General features: G+C 47.2%; 1 protein-coding gene across 2 annotated transcripts in view; it reads right to left on the minus strand.

Annotated features, from left to right (window-relative positions):
- TBC1D31 (TBC1 domain family member 31) overlaps positions 1–13,525 on the minus strand; it is an 834,080-nt gene that overhangs the window by 440,455 nt on the left and 380,100 nt on the right. For both annotated transcript variants that reach the window (XM_085605032.1, XM_085605033.1), the window contains one exon: positions 13,303–13,382. In XM_085605032.1, coding sequence (XP_085461158.1) covers positions 13,303–13,382 — 80 coding nt within the window. The remainder of the gene's footprint in view (positions 1–13,302; positions 13,383–13,525) is intronic.

Here is a 13,525-nt window from a genome sequence, read left to right on the forward strand (position 1 = left end):
TTGTTCATTTTTGTGCAGCACAGATACACACTGATGAGTGGTGTTGAGAGCCGAAGCACCATAAACTGACATCATGGGTGTCAGTCACAACACGTTTCAAATTTTGTGGTTTTAGAGGGATGACATTGTCTGCACACTTTGAGAAGATGTGAGGTAAAAATGGCTGCCAAGAGTGACAGAATTCATTAAGCTTCAGAATCGCAAAGAGTGGCCTGACATCACGTCAAGGCCGGGCTGGACCGGGCAAAGCTGCATAAGGCCACCTGTAGAAGCGCAAGATAATTGCTATGAAAATTTGTGGATCCAGTCTTGTAGCTGGGGAAATTCACAAGTATTTTTTCTCATGTTTACATCTAGGTTTTTAAATTTATTTATGCATGACAGGCTTGAAGCAGTAAATTATTAAAAGACAAACTCTCAAGCTCTCAGTTGCATTGCCACTGCTGAATTCCCAGCTTCAAATTCCAGAATGTGACCTACAGACTGTTTAATTTATCTGGGACACCTCATTTTTTTTTTGTAAACAGATTTTTATTCACTTGCATCCTGTCAATTAGTAGCAGTACATATCAACAAGAGTGTCCCATCATATCTTAAGCAGTGGTTGTCAGCACTCATGGTTGTAGCCATACAATTCTGCTCCCGGCTCCTCACCACCTGTACCTGTCACTGCAAGGGAAACTGCACTCTACTTTCCTAGCAACTTTTGCAGCCTTGCATTCAATAACTCTATGTCAGAGATCAGCTTCTCGGTTGTCTTTTTTCATCTTCACGCATACCTATCTAAACAACAAATAGGTGAACAAACCCCTCCCCCCCACCATCCCCCCCCTCCCCTCCCACCCAGGCATGTCGCTCTATCATGTAGTTCTCAGTGGGTTTCAGTATCAAGTCATGCATTACATCCAGGTGTAGTATTCTAGTCTTAGAGTGATCACAAAGAGGAAGCCTATGTATAGTACATGCATGCCAGCGGCCTGTTCAGGTAAGGTCGCGATTCAATCTCTACCCATAAGTCCGCTTACTCTGGAGGGTGGATCTGCCTCATCAGTCGGATCCTTGAGTAGATCTACCAGCGCCATCCATGCTCTTGCTGTCTCCAGTGTTTTTTCATTACTTGTTCTCTGTGCCATCTGTAACCTAAAAATCCCCTCACAGTCAGGCCATTTCGTGAATTCTCACAGCCATTGTGAAATATTAGGTGCGGTGGCCGCCTTCCAGTGAGTGGTAATTTCCCGCTTAGCCAGGACTAAGCACAGGTCAATGAATTTGCTGGTCACTTTATTGCGGGCAGTGTGGGGGAACCAGTGTAATAAGCAATATCCCGAGGTCAATGAGCTGTAACTGTCCATTATGTCTCCTAGTTTAGTCGTCACTGCTCTCCAGAACGTACCCAGCAGTGGGCACTCCCAAAACATATGCAAAAATTCTGCATTTTCCAACCGACATCACGGACAAAGTGTACGGGTCCCAAAATATTCGTTAATTTTGTGCGGGGTGAGATATGTTCTGTGGAGGACAAAGAACTGGATTAGCTGGAATCTCGTGTTTTTGGAACACTTCCATGCCCTCTCTACCATTGCCTCCCACGGCTTCTCCTCTATCGGTATCCCAAGGTCCCTTTCCCATTTGTCACGCAGGCTCTCCAAGGGCCGCCGGAGCTCCTGGGTGAGTCGTCTGTAGAGGCAGGTGACCGCCTTGACCGTCCCGGCTGCTGATACCACATACTGGCATGGCAAGGAGATCGGTGGTTCCACCATCCCCACCTTCCAGTGTTTACGGATGGCTGTCGTCACTGCGGCATGCAAGAGGAAGTCCCGCCTAGAGAGTTCGTTCCTCTCTAGCAGGTCATTAAAGAGTAGCAGGGTGTTGTCCTCATATAAGTCACTGATGGTGGATATTCCCGCCTCCTCCCAGTTCCGTAACCCCTGCCAGTCCCCCCCATGTGGTTGTACCTCGCAGATCAGCAACGGAATCTCAGGTGCGTATGCAGGTCCCTGTTTGGCCCTTTTACTAGCCCTGTTCCAGCATTGACGCACCACCCATAGGTCCCTCGAGGCCTCTCTTTCACTCAAGGGGAGCCGGAGTAGAACTCCAGAAAGCTGTCGTAGGTCCGGGTCCATTCCCCTGTGAGCTTCTCCAGTTCGAAGACTTCCCTCTATCCATTTTGTTAACCACTGTATCTGGGTAGCATGGAAGTAGGCCTCGAAGTCGGGCACCGCAAAGCCTCCCTCTCTCCGGGGTCTCAACATGGTGGTGAGCGCAACCCTACGCCTCCCAGAGCCCCATTAGAATCCCGTAACCATAGTGTTGAGTTGGGCAAATAATTTTCGCGGTATCCATAGCGGAAGTGTGCCAAAATAGTAGAGCAGCCTTGGTAAAGTGAACATCTTTAGCAGCGCTACCCGTCCCGCCACCGATAGCGGGAGAGTCACCCAGAACTCAAAGTTACTCCTGGTAGTGAAGAAACTGTTACTGGGGTTTTAGGTTTAGGTAACGGCGCCACAGGGAAACTTCACATATGTTATCTATTTGCTTAAGTAATATGACGGTGCTAGAAGGTGGGAAGTACCGCCCGACTTCCCAGAAAAGAGAGCCTTAGCTCTAAACAGTTTTGCAATCAGTCCTTAGCACACGTCCTTTTCTATCAAACATCAAGTTATCTCGTGTTTACACAATGACAGTACAAATCAGTAGGCAAAAGAAATAGATTAGTCTCCTCTTATGGGTGGTTCTTTATTCGTTAGGTGTCTTCCGTGCGATACACAACATCCAGCCGACACGTGTTTCGTCGCAACAGGGGAAAATTAGTCCCGCGACTTTTTCAAGGCTGTGTTACAAAAGAAATTGAGAACCTATATAGTACATAACTTGAAAACATGTACTTAATGGCAATGCCAAAGCAACTTGGTGGTGAGACTCAAGAACCGACTATCAACGGGTGAGCAAGTAGTCCATTGCAAAAAACACTAAGCATTGAAAAGTTTAACATTTCTTAATTAAAGAAATCTTAGTATAAACATAACCTATATATGATTCTAATAGGAAGGAGAGAGCTGGAGAAACGTGCTGAAGTGGGGAAATACGCTAAAAACCAAAGCTAATCATAATTTAGAGTGGCAAAACCCACGTGAACAGTTTTGTGGTGTGATGTGGCTAGGTTCAATTCCATGTGTTTAAAAACCAGACATAGTGCGTCTATATGTGTGGTCATGCGAGGATATTTTGTGTGCCATATATCAGTGAAGACAAACGTGAACGTGAAATTGGGAGTCATCCGGTCATAGCTACCTATTCTTTGTTTGGTAAGTATTTCTGAAAAAATGATAAATATAACCTTATTTAGTTCTCGTAAAAGGGACTCAGAAAATCCAGGACCGAAAATAAACATGGGCAGTGTTTGTTAAAGTAAAAACACCTACTTATTAAGTGGTGATAATTCCAAACCACCTATGGTTTCAGTAGTGGTGGCATCAAATTCTTCCTCAGTATTTGTTCAATGGTCAGGTTCAATACAGTTATATTTCCAGTACTGTGAAAAATAAGTTAAATGAGTTAATTAACCTATATCATATGCTGCATACTGATTCTAACGTCGTTGTGCGGTGTGTTATATTAAACGCTAAAGGCTGAGCTTGAATTCAAAACTCAGTCCTTGTATATGGATATGAATACTAAAATAAATATTAAAAAACCGAAATACGGCTGGTCTCAAAAGTGACAAAACGTCTTTCACGTATAGTGGCTATGGGGTTATTAAGCGCAAAAGTAGGCGCCGGCTCATAATGAAAAGAAAAGCCATCATTGGCCAATTAATCAGTTATCGGAATGTATTCTTAAAGACTTAATCGTCCTGTTACGAAAATGGTGTTGGACGTCAAGAAATGATTGCGTATATCCCCATGTGAAGGGCGTTGATGCGGAGTGTAAGCAAGCCCTGGTCAGTATCTGTCCCCAAACTAAAGTGTACCTGATTGTATTTAAAAATAGCGCAAGCCCCCAATTAGTGCTTAAAAGGCTCTATTGGTACATCCTGACATTATTCGTGTCATGACCTGAAACCCGACCTGAGTGCGGGATGAGGTTTCTACACTGTCTTCTCAGCTCACTGGGTAAATATTCCTAGTAAACTTAAACGCCTGAGGGACGTATGCTACGCTTACCTTATTAGACTGAAAAACGAGCCGGAATAGTGCCCGTCACTGGTTTCCCGTTCGAAGTGTTCGCATGCGAGTGGCTTGACTTTTCTGAGTCCCTTTTACGAGAACTAAATAAGGTTATATTTATCATTTTTTCAGAAATACTTACCAAACAAAGAATAGGTAGCTATGACCGGATGACTCCCAATTTCACGTTCACGTTTGTCTTCACTGATATATGGCACACAAAATATCATCGCATGACCACACATATAGACGCACTACGTCTGGTTTTTAAACACATGGAATTGAACCTAGCCACATCACACCACAAAACTGTTCACGTGGGTTTTGCCACTCTAAATTATGATTAGCTTTGGTTTTTAGCGTATTTTCCCACTTCAGCACGTTTCTCCAGCTCTCTCCTTCCTATTAGAATCATATATAGGTTATGTTTATACTAAGATTTCTTTAATTAAGAAATGTTAAACTTTTCAATGCTTAGTGTTTTTTGCAATGGACTACTTGCTCACCCGTTGATAGTCGGTTCTTGAGTCTCACCACCAAGTTGCTTTGGCATTGCCATTAAGTACATGTTTTCAAGTTATGTACTATATAGGTTCTCAATTTCTTTTGTAACACAGCCTTGAAAAAGTCGCGGGACTAATTTTCCCCTGTTGCGACGAAACACGTGTCGGCTGGATGTTGTGTATCGCACGGAAGACACCTAACGAATAAAGAACCACCCATAAGAGGAGACTAATCTATTTCTTTTGCCTACTGATTTGTACTGTCATTGTGTAAACACGAGATAACTTGATGTTTGATAGAAAAGGACGTGTGCTAAGGACGGATTGCATTACTCCTGGTAGTGTGCAACGCCCGACCAACATTACCTTCCAGCAAGTCAGGAGTCGTGTGGTAAATACGCACACCTAAATACGTCTGGCATCTACTTTCCCACACCACGTCAAGCGCATCTGGTGGGTCCTCCCTACCACTTCGAACAGGAAAGATACACGTCTTATTCCAGTTGACCTTGTGGCCCTCCACCTGTCCCAAGAGGGTCAACAGTTCCCTGGCACCTCGCAGATCTCCTGCGGAGTCGGCCAGGAACATTAAGAGATCATCCACATATAAAGCAATAAACTGGGATTGCCCCATCCCATCAAGGCCCCGAAAGTACTGTCCTGATCGCGCATGTACAGCCAACGGCTCCATCGCTAAAGCGAACAGGAGGGGAGAGAGCGGGCACCCCTGCCTCGTGCCCCTGCCCACACTACAGGCCTCCGAGATCACGCCCCCGTGTGCACCCTTGCAGTGGAGTTCTTATACAGTATCGCCATCCAGGCAACGAATCCCTCACCTAATCCAAAAGCGCGCAGCACTCTAAAAAGGTATGGCCACTCGAGGCTGTCGAAGGCCTTCTCAATGTCAATGGATAGTATGCATGCCTCGTCTCCTTCCTGCTCGGGCCGTCTAGTAGCCGGAGTAGTCGGCGTATATTCATGGCTGTGTTCCGGGATGGAATGAAGCCCGCCTGGTCCACATGTACAAGGGTCGTCATGTGAATCATCAGACGACTAGCCAATACGCGGCTTAGTATCTTGTAGTCTAAATTGAGCATAGCGAGAGGCCGGTAGGCAGTGCGATCCCATGCTGGTTTATCCGGTTTTAGGAGTGGTATGATTATCGCTTCTCGTCTAGTTGATACCGGTAGGTGGCCATCCCTCTTTGATCTATTGTACAGAGCCTGTAAGCGGGGAGCCAATTCGTCCACGTACGTGGCGTAGAACTCAACCGGGAATCCATCTGTGCCAGGGGTTTTGTTCCTGGCCATGTGCTTTATGGCGCCTCTGATCTCTCCTAGTTCTATATCCCGACCTAATGATTCTGCCACTTCAGCCTCAATTTGGGGAAGTTCTATATCCAAGAATCCATCCTCCTCCAGTACCATGGGATACAACTGGTTTCGATATAGGGCACTATAGTATTCCAGAAACTGTGCGTTTATAGCTTGTTGACCATAATGAGTTATCCTGTCCCTCCCCTGTACCTCCAAGATTGGCGTCCCTCGGCGCACCGGGTTGGCCAGCCAAGCCAGCAGTGCCCCAGATTTGTCCCTCTCAGCATGCGCCCGATCCGTGTATGCCCTGTAGTCAAAGCACCTCAGCCGTTCTACCTGAGTTGCTAATTCCTCCCTGGCTCTCAAGAGATCTGTCTGTTCGTCCTCTTTACCTGGCCAGTCCTTTTCCACCACTCAGAGTTGTTGTTCCGCTTTCTGTACATCGTTCAAAAGGGTCCTGCGTACACCCACTGCCTCACCAATACATCGAACCCTTATAACCCCCTTAAAAGCGTCCCATTCAACGTGGGGGCTGGTGGCAGTGTTAGCATGCAGCTCAAGTAGGGCGGAGAAATAGGAGTAGTCCCTCTCCCCCGGGTGATGGGCTTTCCAGCTGTCTGTCAACCCCCAATGTGGTTGCCAGTTTCGTCGGGCTTCCGCCACTCTGTGTGTAGGAGCGTCAGGGTGGGGTGGATGAGAGCGGTCCAAAATAATGTCAGTAATGCTATTAAAGTCTCCCCCCCTAGGAGCACGGAACCAGTCAAATCCTGCGCCAGTGTCCGTGTAAGTTGAGCGAAGAATGTTGGTTGGTCAACATTAGGGGCGTATATACTCCCTATGGTAATATCCAGGCCATCAAGAGGCCCTATCACTACTACAAACCTACCTTCAGGGTCTATTACCTGTCGAACACATTGAAAAGGGACCCCCGCCCTCACCCATACTAGCGTCCCCTGTGCGAAAGCTGAGTACGTGGTATGGAACACCTGTCCCCTCCAGCGGCGCTGTAGAGCTGCTCCTTCAGTTTGTGTCAGATGGGTTTCCTGTAATAGTGCAATTTGCACTCCTCTTCTTATCAGGTAGGCATGTATTTTGTGTTGTCTACTCATAGTGTGCATCCCTCTTATATTCCAGGTCATGCATTTGATACCTACGGGGAAACCCATTCTAGAATCACCAAGTCGTGTCTGTGTGTCTCTCTTATAGCGACATGGCTGACCCCTATCCAACTTTCCCCAACAATAAAAATGCCCAAACTCCCACTCCCCAGGACAGGCTCACGAGAACAGATCCCCATCCAAACTGAAGTAATCAAACAAGAAATCTTAAAAGCGGTGGTACGTGCTCTGCTCTCGATGGACCCAGAACCCCCCCGGCTCCCCCTCCCCTATGTAAGGAACCATCAGCAAACCCTCATATTACAAACGTGCCCCCTTGCAGTAAACGCCTCTGGCCTCTAAGGCTAAGGGCCAGCATTATGCAACCGACCATCCCCTGTGTCTACATCCCGTGGTCCAATCAGCCAAAGATACCATCCGCCGTCTGTGGAGTGATGACCGGTAGTTCATTGTTCGAGAGCCCCTGTACACTACTAGATCTTGAGCTCTCTGATCTGCTGTGCTCGGGGTCTGTGGCATTGCTGGTCGGGCTAGCATCTCCCTGGCTAATGTCCGCCACCGCCTGCACCGCTCTATCGCATTCCTGGCGCCGTCCAGCAGGCGAGGGAGCCCCCCGAGGTGGCGAAGAAGGGACCGACCTTGGTCGTGGCGAGGGCTCATGTGGGGAGCGTGGGTCATTGCCGCGTCTAGTTTCCAGCCAGTCCCAAGCGCCTCGTGGGAGGAGAAAGAAGTGCGTCTTCATGTCTGCAGACACCCGGAGTCGGGCCGGAAACAACATAGCATAGGGGAGATGAAGCTGGCGCAATTTTCGATTTACCGCCAAAAAGTTAGATCTCTGCCGCTGCACCTCCCTAGTATAGTCCGGGAAGATCATCACCCTGCTGTTCCCTATCTGTAGGTTCTGCTTCTCCCGGGCTCGCTGTAGTAGAAAATCTCGATCACGATAATGTAGAAGTCGCACCACCATTGGGCGGGGCACCAGGTTTAGACAGCCTAGCCGGGACTCTGTGGGCACGTTCAAGGGCATAGAAGGGGGAGAGGCCATCCGGGGCCACCTCTGTTTTTAGCCATGTCTCCAAGTACTGGACCGCATCAGCCCCCTCCTCCTGCTCCGGCACTCCCACTATGCACAGGTTATTCCGTCGGGAGCGCCCTTCACTGTCCTCTGCTCTCACCTCCAGCACTTTGATCCTGGCTTCCACCGCTTTCAGGGCATCCTGCAGATTGGAGACCGTGTCCGGAATGTCCTTCAGTGTGGTTTCATTAGTTGTCACTCTGTCCTTTAGTTTGCGGTGCTCGTCTTTCAGCAGGGGGAGATCTGTCCCTATGGCGTCCATCTTTGTTTCCAGGGCCTCCCGCGAGGAGGTGATGGCCTGCATTATGTCCGCCAAGGTAGGGTCTCCGGTTGGTCCTCCCGTCCGCCTCCCAGACGTATTCTCCTCTTCATCAATGGGCTGCCCTGGGTCGTCCATCTGCAGGACCTCGTATCCCTTTTTTCTGGATACCCTGCCCATTCCGCAATTCGTCAGTGGAGGGATCCAGGTGGTGTAAGGGCCTTGTAAGCCTCGGGTGCGCAGGCACAGGCTCGTTTGAGGTCGGGTCACCAGTCTCCGCTGACTTCCACAGGAAGCACAGGCGTGTCACCGTCTAGTAGCCAGAAGAGAAGTCTCCTGGGCCAGGTCTCTATGGGTAGCCTCCGGGGAGTCGCTGCAGGACGCCTGGCTGACCCAATCAGGGGTAGCTGTTCGACGCCACACAGGGGAACCCCAACTAGGCGCTGCTTAGGCACAGGGACCGGATCCGGCGTTATCTACGAAGACTGTGGACCTGTGCGATGACCAGCAGTCTCAGGGCACGTGGCGGCAGGGCTCCTCTCTAGGGCTTAAAAGCGCGAGGCGGTAGTGCTATCACTTTTGACCTGTGGCGTTATTCAGGTGCGTGGGAGAGCTCCACGTGTTCTCCTCCACTCGACGGGTCACAGTATCTCAGGCCTCCCGGTATCTCGCAGCTCCCACCACCAGGACTCCCAGTGCGCCCCCAGGTCCAGCCAGCAATGCAGCCGCTTCGTGTTCAGGTCAAGGAGCGCAGGCTCTCGGCGGGTCCGCGTTGGGGGAACAGTTGTGACGATTAACAGCCTCGCACCGCCATTTTGTGGTCAGGCATCCTCCCCGGGCTTTTTGTAGGGCGTGCTTCAGCGCTCGTCTGGATTCGACTGTGTCTGCTATGGGTGGATTGCCCAGGCCCCATATGCCAGTTCTTGGCAGCGAGAGCAGCTCAGCAGTCAACTGCCCAGTGCTAGCGCCTCCTCAGTCCTCCGCGCCGCCATTTTGAAGTCAGGCAACTGCAGCTATGCCTGTGTGCAGCGCCCTTCCGCCCTCACCTCGAGACTACGACACCGTCTGGGTGCTCCACAGGGGGATCAGTCCCGCTCTCCGGGTTGTCGGTCAGGGGCCCCCCAGGTTGTTGCTGTCCAACTCAGCAGCGGGATCGTCCACAGCAAGACGCGGCCGCCATTTTACCCTCATCAATGTCGGAGCGCGGCCGGAGGTAAAGTCGCCGTTTTCTCTGCTTTCCGCAGCTCCAACTCACTTGCAAGGGCAGGTAGGGCAGCACCAGGTATTACGCCACGTTTTCCCGTGGCAGTGGTTGCCTTAAAGGTACAGGATCGCTTGCGACGAAGGGGGGCCACGGAGGAGCTCCGAGGTCCGCTGCCTTCTACATCGGCGTCAAGCCACGTCCCCTTATCTGGGACATCTCATGTCGTGAATACATCAAACAGTACAATTTGAAGAATTACAGAAAGAAATATATTGGGCTTTGGGTCAGCCTGCTATAGTCATTGATTGTCATGTATTGTTCAAGGATTGCCATTGCTTTGATGGGCTGTCCATCAAACCCATGCCATTCCTGTTTTCGCTACCTGAAGAAGAGGCTTATTTGTTACCCTCGTACCTCTCCATCTTATCATAGCTTTCCCTCCCCACATTGATTTTCCCTCCTACACTTTTCGGTCATTGCTCCCTAAAATTGCTCTCCCTCCCTTTAGTTTCTGCTCCTTAATGTTGCATCCTGCCTGGCCCCCACAGGCTCCTTGTCACCTTTGCACCCCTTCATTTCTGTCCTTTTCTTCTTCGACTTTGCCTCCATTCTAACCTCTCTCGCTCCCTCCTTCACGTCAACCTCTATCTAGGTCCTTAGTACCCTTCACCTGCTGATATTCAAGCCAATATTCAGCACACTCCACATTCTCACTTTTACCTGTCATAAATCGAGTAAGATTACTTGTAACTGTAACTGTGTCTGCATCCTTTGAAGATGTCAAGTCAAATTGCTTTATTTCGATAACAAGTATCATAAAAGCGTCCTTTATAAAAAAAAGTCTGTGCAGGTAAAAATTATCATAAAAAGACATAACAAATACATGATGTTTGATCGATTGGGACACGATAACATCATTTCGTCGGGATAAAAATATTTCATTTTTGATAAAAACAAGAGTTAAAAATTATATTAAAAGAAGGGAACCCAATGTGCATTATATAAGTGACAGTGCATAGGTATTTGTTCGAGCAATATTTGATCATTCATCTTGTGCTCTAGTGTATTCTCCATGGGGCTTATGATGTGAAATTAGGCCGCCCTTCGTAAAGCTTTATGTCTGACTATCCAGGCGCAACTTAAAAACTTGGCCACTCCGCATACAAAAAGGGTTCTTGCATCAGATTTTAAGATACGTAAAGCAGTGCGATGATCAAGGGTACCTAGTTGTTTGCAGATAGGTGTTAGCCATCTAGACTTAGCTTTTTCGTACGGTGGACAATCAAACATAAAATGGGCGACACTCTCCTTCGGAGCCTTACAACAAGGACAGTCTTCTGTTGTCTTTTTTGGGGGGCGCCATTTAGCAGTCAGTTCGTGGACCGGGAGCGATCCAAATTTGAATTGGCTGTAAAGCGCCCTGTCTCTTGGAATCTGGATTGTATCCAAATATGGTTCCAGGCTTCTACATTGTTTCTGCTGGAAAAAATTCTTCCGTTAGCCTTCCCACATTAGGATTGCTAAAATGCCAGGTATCAATCCAGTCCCAATAGATACGTTTAAGCTCTGCCTTGCTCGGGGGGTTTTGGTTATCCCAGGAATCCTTACGGCCGAGAGTTGTCATTCATTTCTTGACATTAGATATCCACTTAACCCCATGGTTAAACTCATTACTTCTGTGAGTGCTTTAGCATAAATTATGAGTTCAGTGGTCCGCCTAAGGCAAGCCCAAAAGAGCAGCGGGGGTAATTTGGCAATATCGCTGAATACGCGCCTACACATATCATACATCAAGGGGGTTAATGGGAAATTCCAGGGTAGCATAACCAAATCCCTCAAAAACTTGTGCTCTGACCCGAATATCCCATCAACATTGTCAAATTCCCATAGCTCGGCTCCATAAAGTACCGAGCTAACTGCCTTGCGTCATAAACCGTGAGTGCCGGGGCAACTGGCCTACTTTGCGAAGAGCGATGTTCTTTACTTAGTGTCCCGACCGCACGCTTATGGTTCAAGAGGATTTAGAGAGTCGAATACCGAGGTAGTCAAACGTGCTGACTCTCTCCAAATGTGTCCCATCTAAGGTGAGATTATTTCTGAAGGATTTGTGGGGGTTAAATGTCATAAACTTGGTCTTCGAAGTGTTTATGACCAGCCCCCGGGAGTTACAGAAAGATTGAAATCTGTTCAATAGTTTCTGTAACCCGGCTGGGGTCTTAGAGATGATGTACATATTTTGCTTCAGACATTAGCTTTTGACAACAGCAACACACAAAGGCCAGAACCTGAGTGGCAAACACACAGAAGAAAGCTACACCTGTATAGAGACCTGAGAGCGGACTCAGGCGTGTGTGAACAGACGAATTAGACATAGCATACTGTAATCTATTATTATTAGACCAGCCTCTAGGGACACAGCTATTTTAGCACTCTCTCCAGTATGGTATTCCAGGGTACTCTGCTGTACAAGTACTCTTCTTGTTTCCATTGAGGATGGTGTGGAGTGCTGTCTGGAGAGACTGTTCTAGATGAGCATTCTGCACAGCAGGCTGTAGTGTAGAGAGTTACAGATGCTGTGAAAATGCAGCTGTCCCTCTGAATAACAATAACAATCTTACACCTAAGGGAAAAGGCGGATTTGATATGAAGTTAGGAAAGGTGCCCTAAAAGGAGGATGCACCCACACCCTTTGAACTTCAAAGAAAAGATATTTAGCATTATATAAAAATAAGGCAAATAAAGTGTGATGTTCATTTCCAATTTTTTAAAGAATATTTCTAAAAAGTGGGTAAGGGTGTTCATTTCAATTCACACCCAGTTCGCATGTAAGCATCATTAATTACCAGCAGCATCTATAGCCAGTGCCTAAAATTTAAATGGATATGCTCGTTTCGCTATAAAACTATTCTTCAAATATATATACTTTATTTTTATTACTTGCGTGGGCATACAACATTCTATAAATGTAAAACTTTCTTTCAGGCATACAAATGTCCACCTCTGATTATAAATGAAAACCAGGGTCAAATTTATAAGCATGTTTGGTTCACTGTATGAAAGGCAGCTTTTCAACTTTAGATCTAATGTACACAATTAGAATTGAGCACTTTTGATTCTGGGGTCCAGGATACCTCATCTCAACTGAAAGTTCTCATGTGAACTTGTTCTCCTGCTGGCAGAGGTAGTGCTTCCTTGACTGTAGTCATTTGCAAGACGGGTATTTTACTAGTGTGACAACTCTTCTCTTATTCTTTAAAGGTAGAGAAGAGACAATCTGAAGTTCAATTGGATGTGTGTGATTTTTCGGCAAGGATTTGAATTATAATGACAAAGAATGCTAGTGGCACTATGCAAGAACCCACTCCTCCTTTCCTCATATACTTCATTTGGTTACCAGTACATCAGAAGACTCTGTCTACCCTGGCCCTGTTTTTCTTTGGTGATAGTAAGCAAGTGTTAAAAGCATCCAATTAGCAGGAGGCATGACTTCTGGTAAGCTTCCAGGATCTCCTTACTGACTACTTGGGTACAGAGGTACAGCACAAGCTCTAGTAACACAATTCCGCCAGTGCAATAAGCAGTGGAAAAATGAGACGTTTGGCTTTTCCAATGTTTGTTCATCGGCTTTCTACGCTGAACAAGGGAAAACTAACATGATTACCTGTACTTAGTTGGATATTCTCCAAATCCTTTCAACAAGGCATGTAGGCGGGTTTTATTTAGTCCATCAGGCAGATCATTCTAAAAGTAAAAACAATAGCAACAGTCAATTTAATTTTGATGCGAATTACACTTAGTTTGCGTGTAAAAAAGCAGTGCATTTATTAAAAGAACATTCAGTGCATGAAGTCAGACTTCATTATAGTCTTAAGTTGGAATGCACT

The sequence above is a fragment of the Triturus cristatus genome, chromosome 5_1 (assembly GCF_964204655.1).
Source record: "Triturus cristatus chromosome 5_1, aTriCri1.1, whole genome shotgun sequence".
Lineage (NCBI taxonomy): Eukaryota > Metazoa > Chordata > Amphibia > Caudata > Salamandridae > Triturus > Triturus cristatus.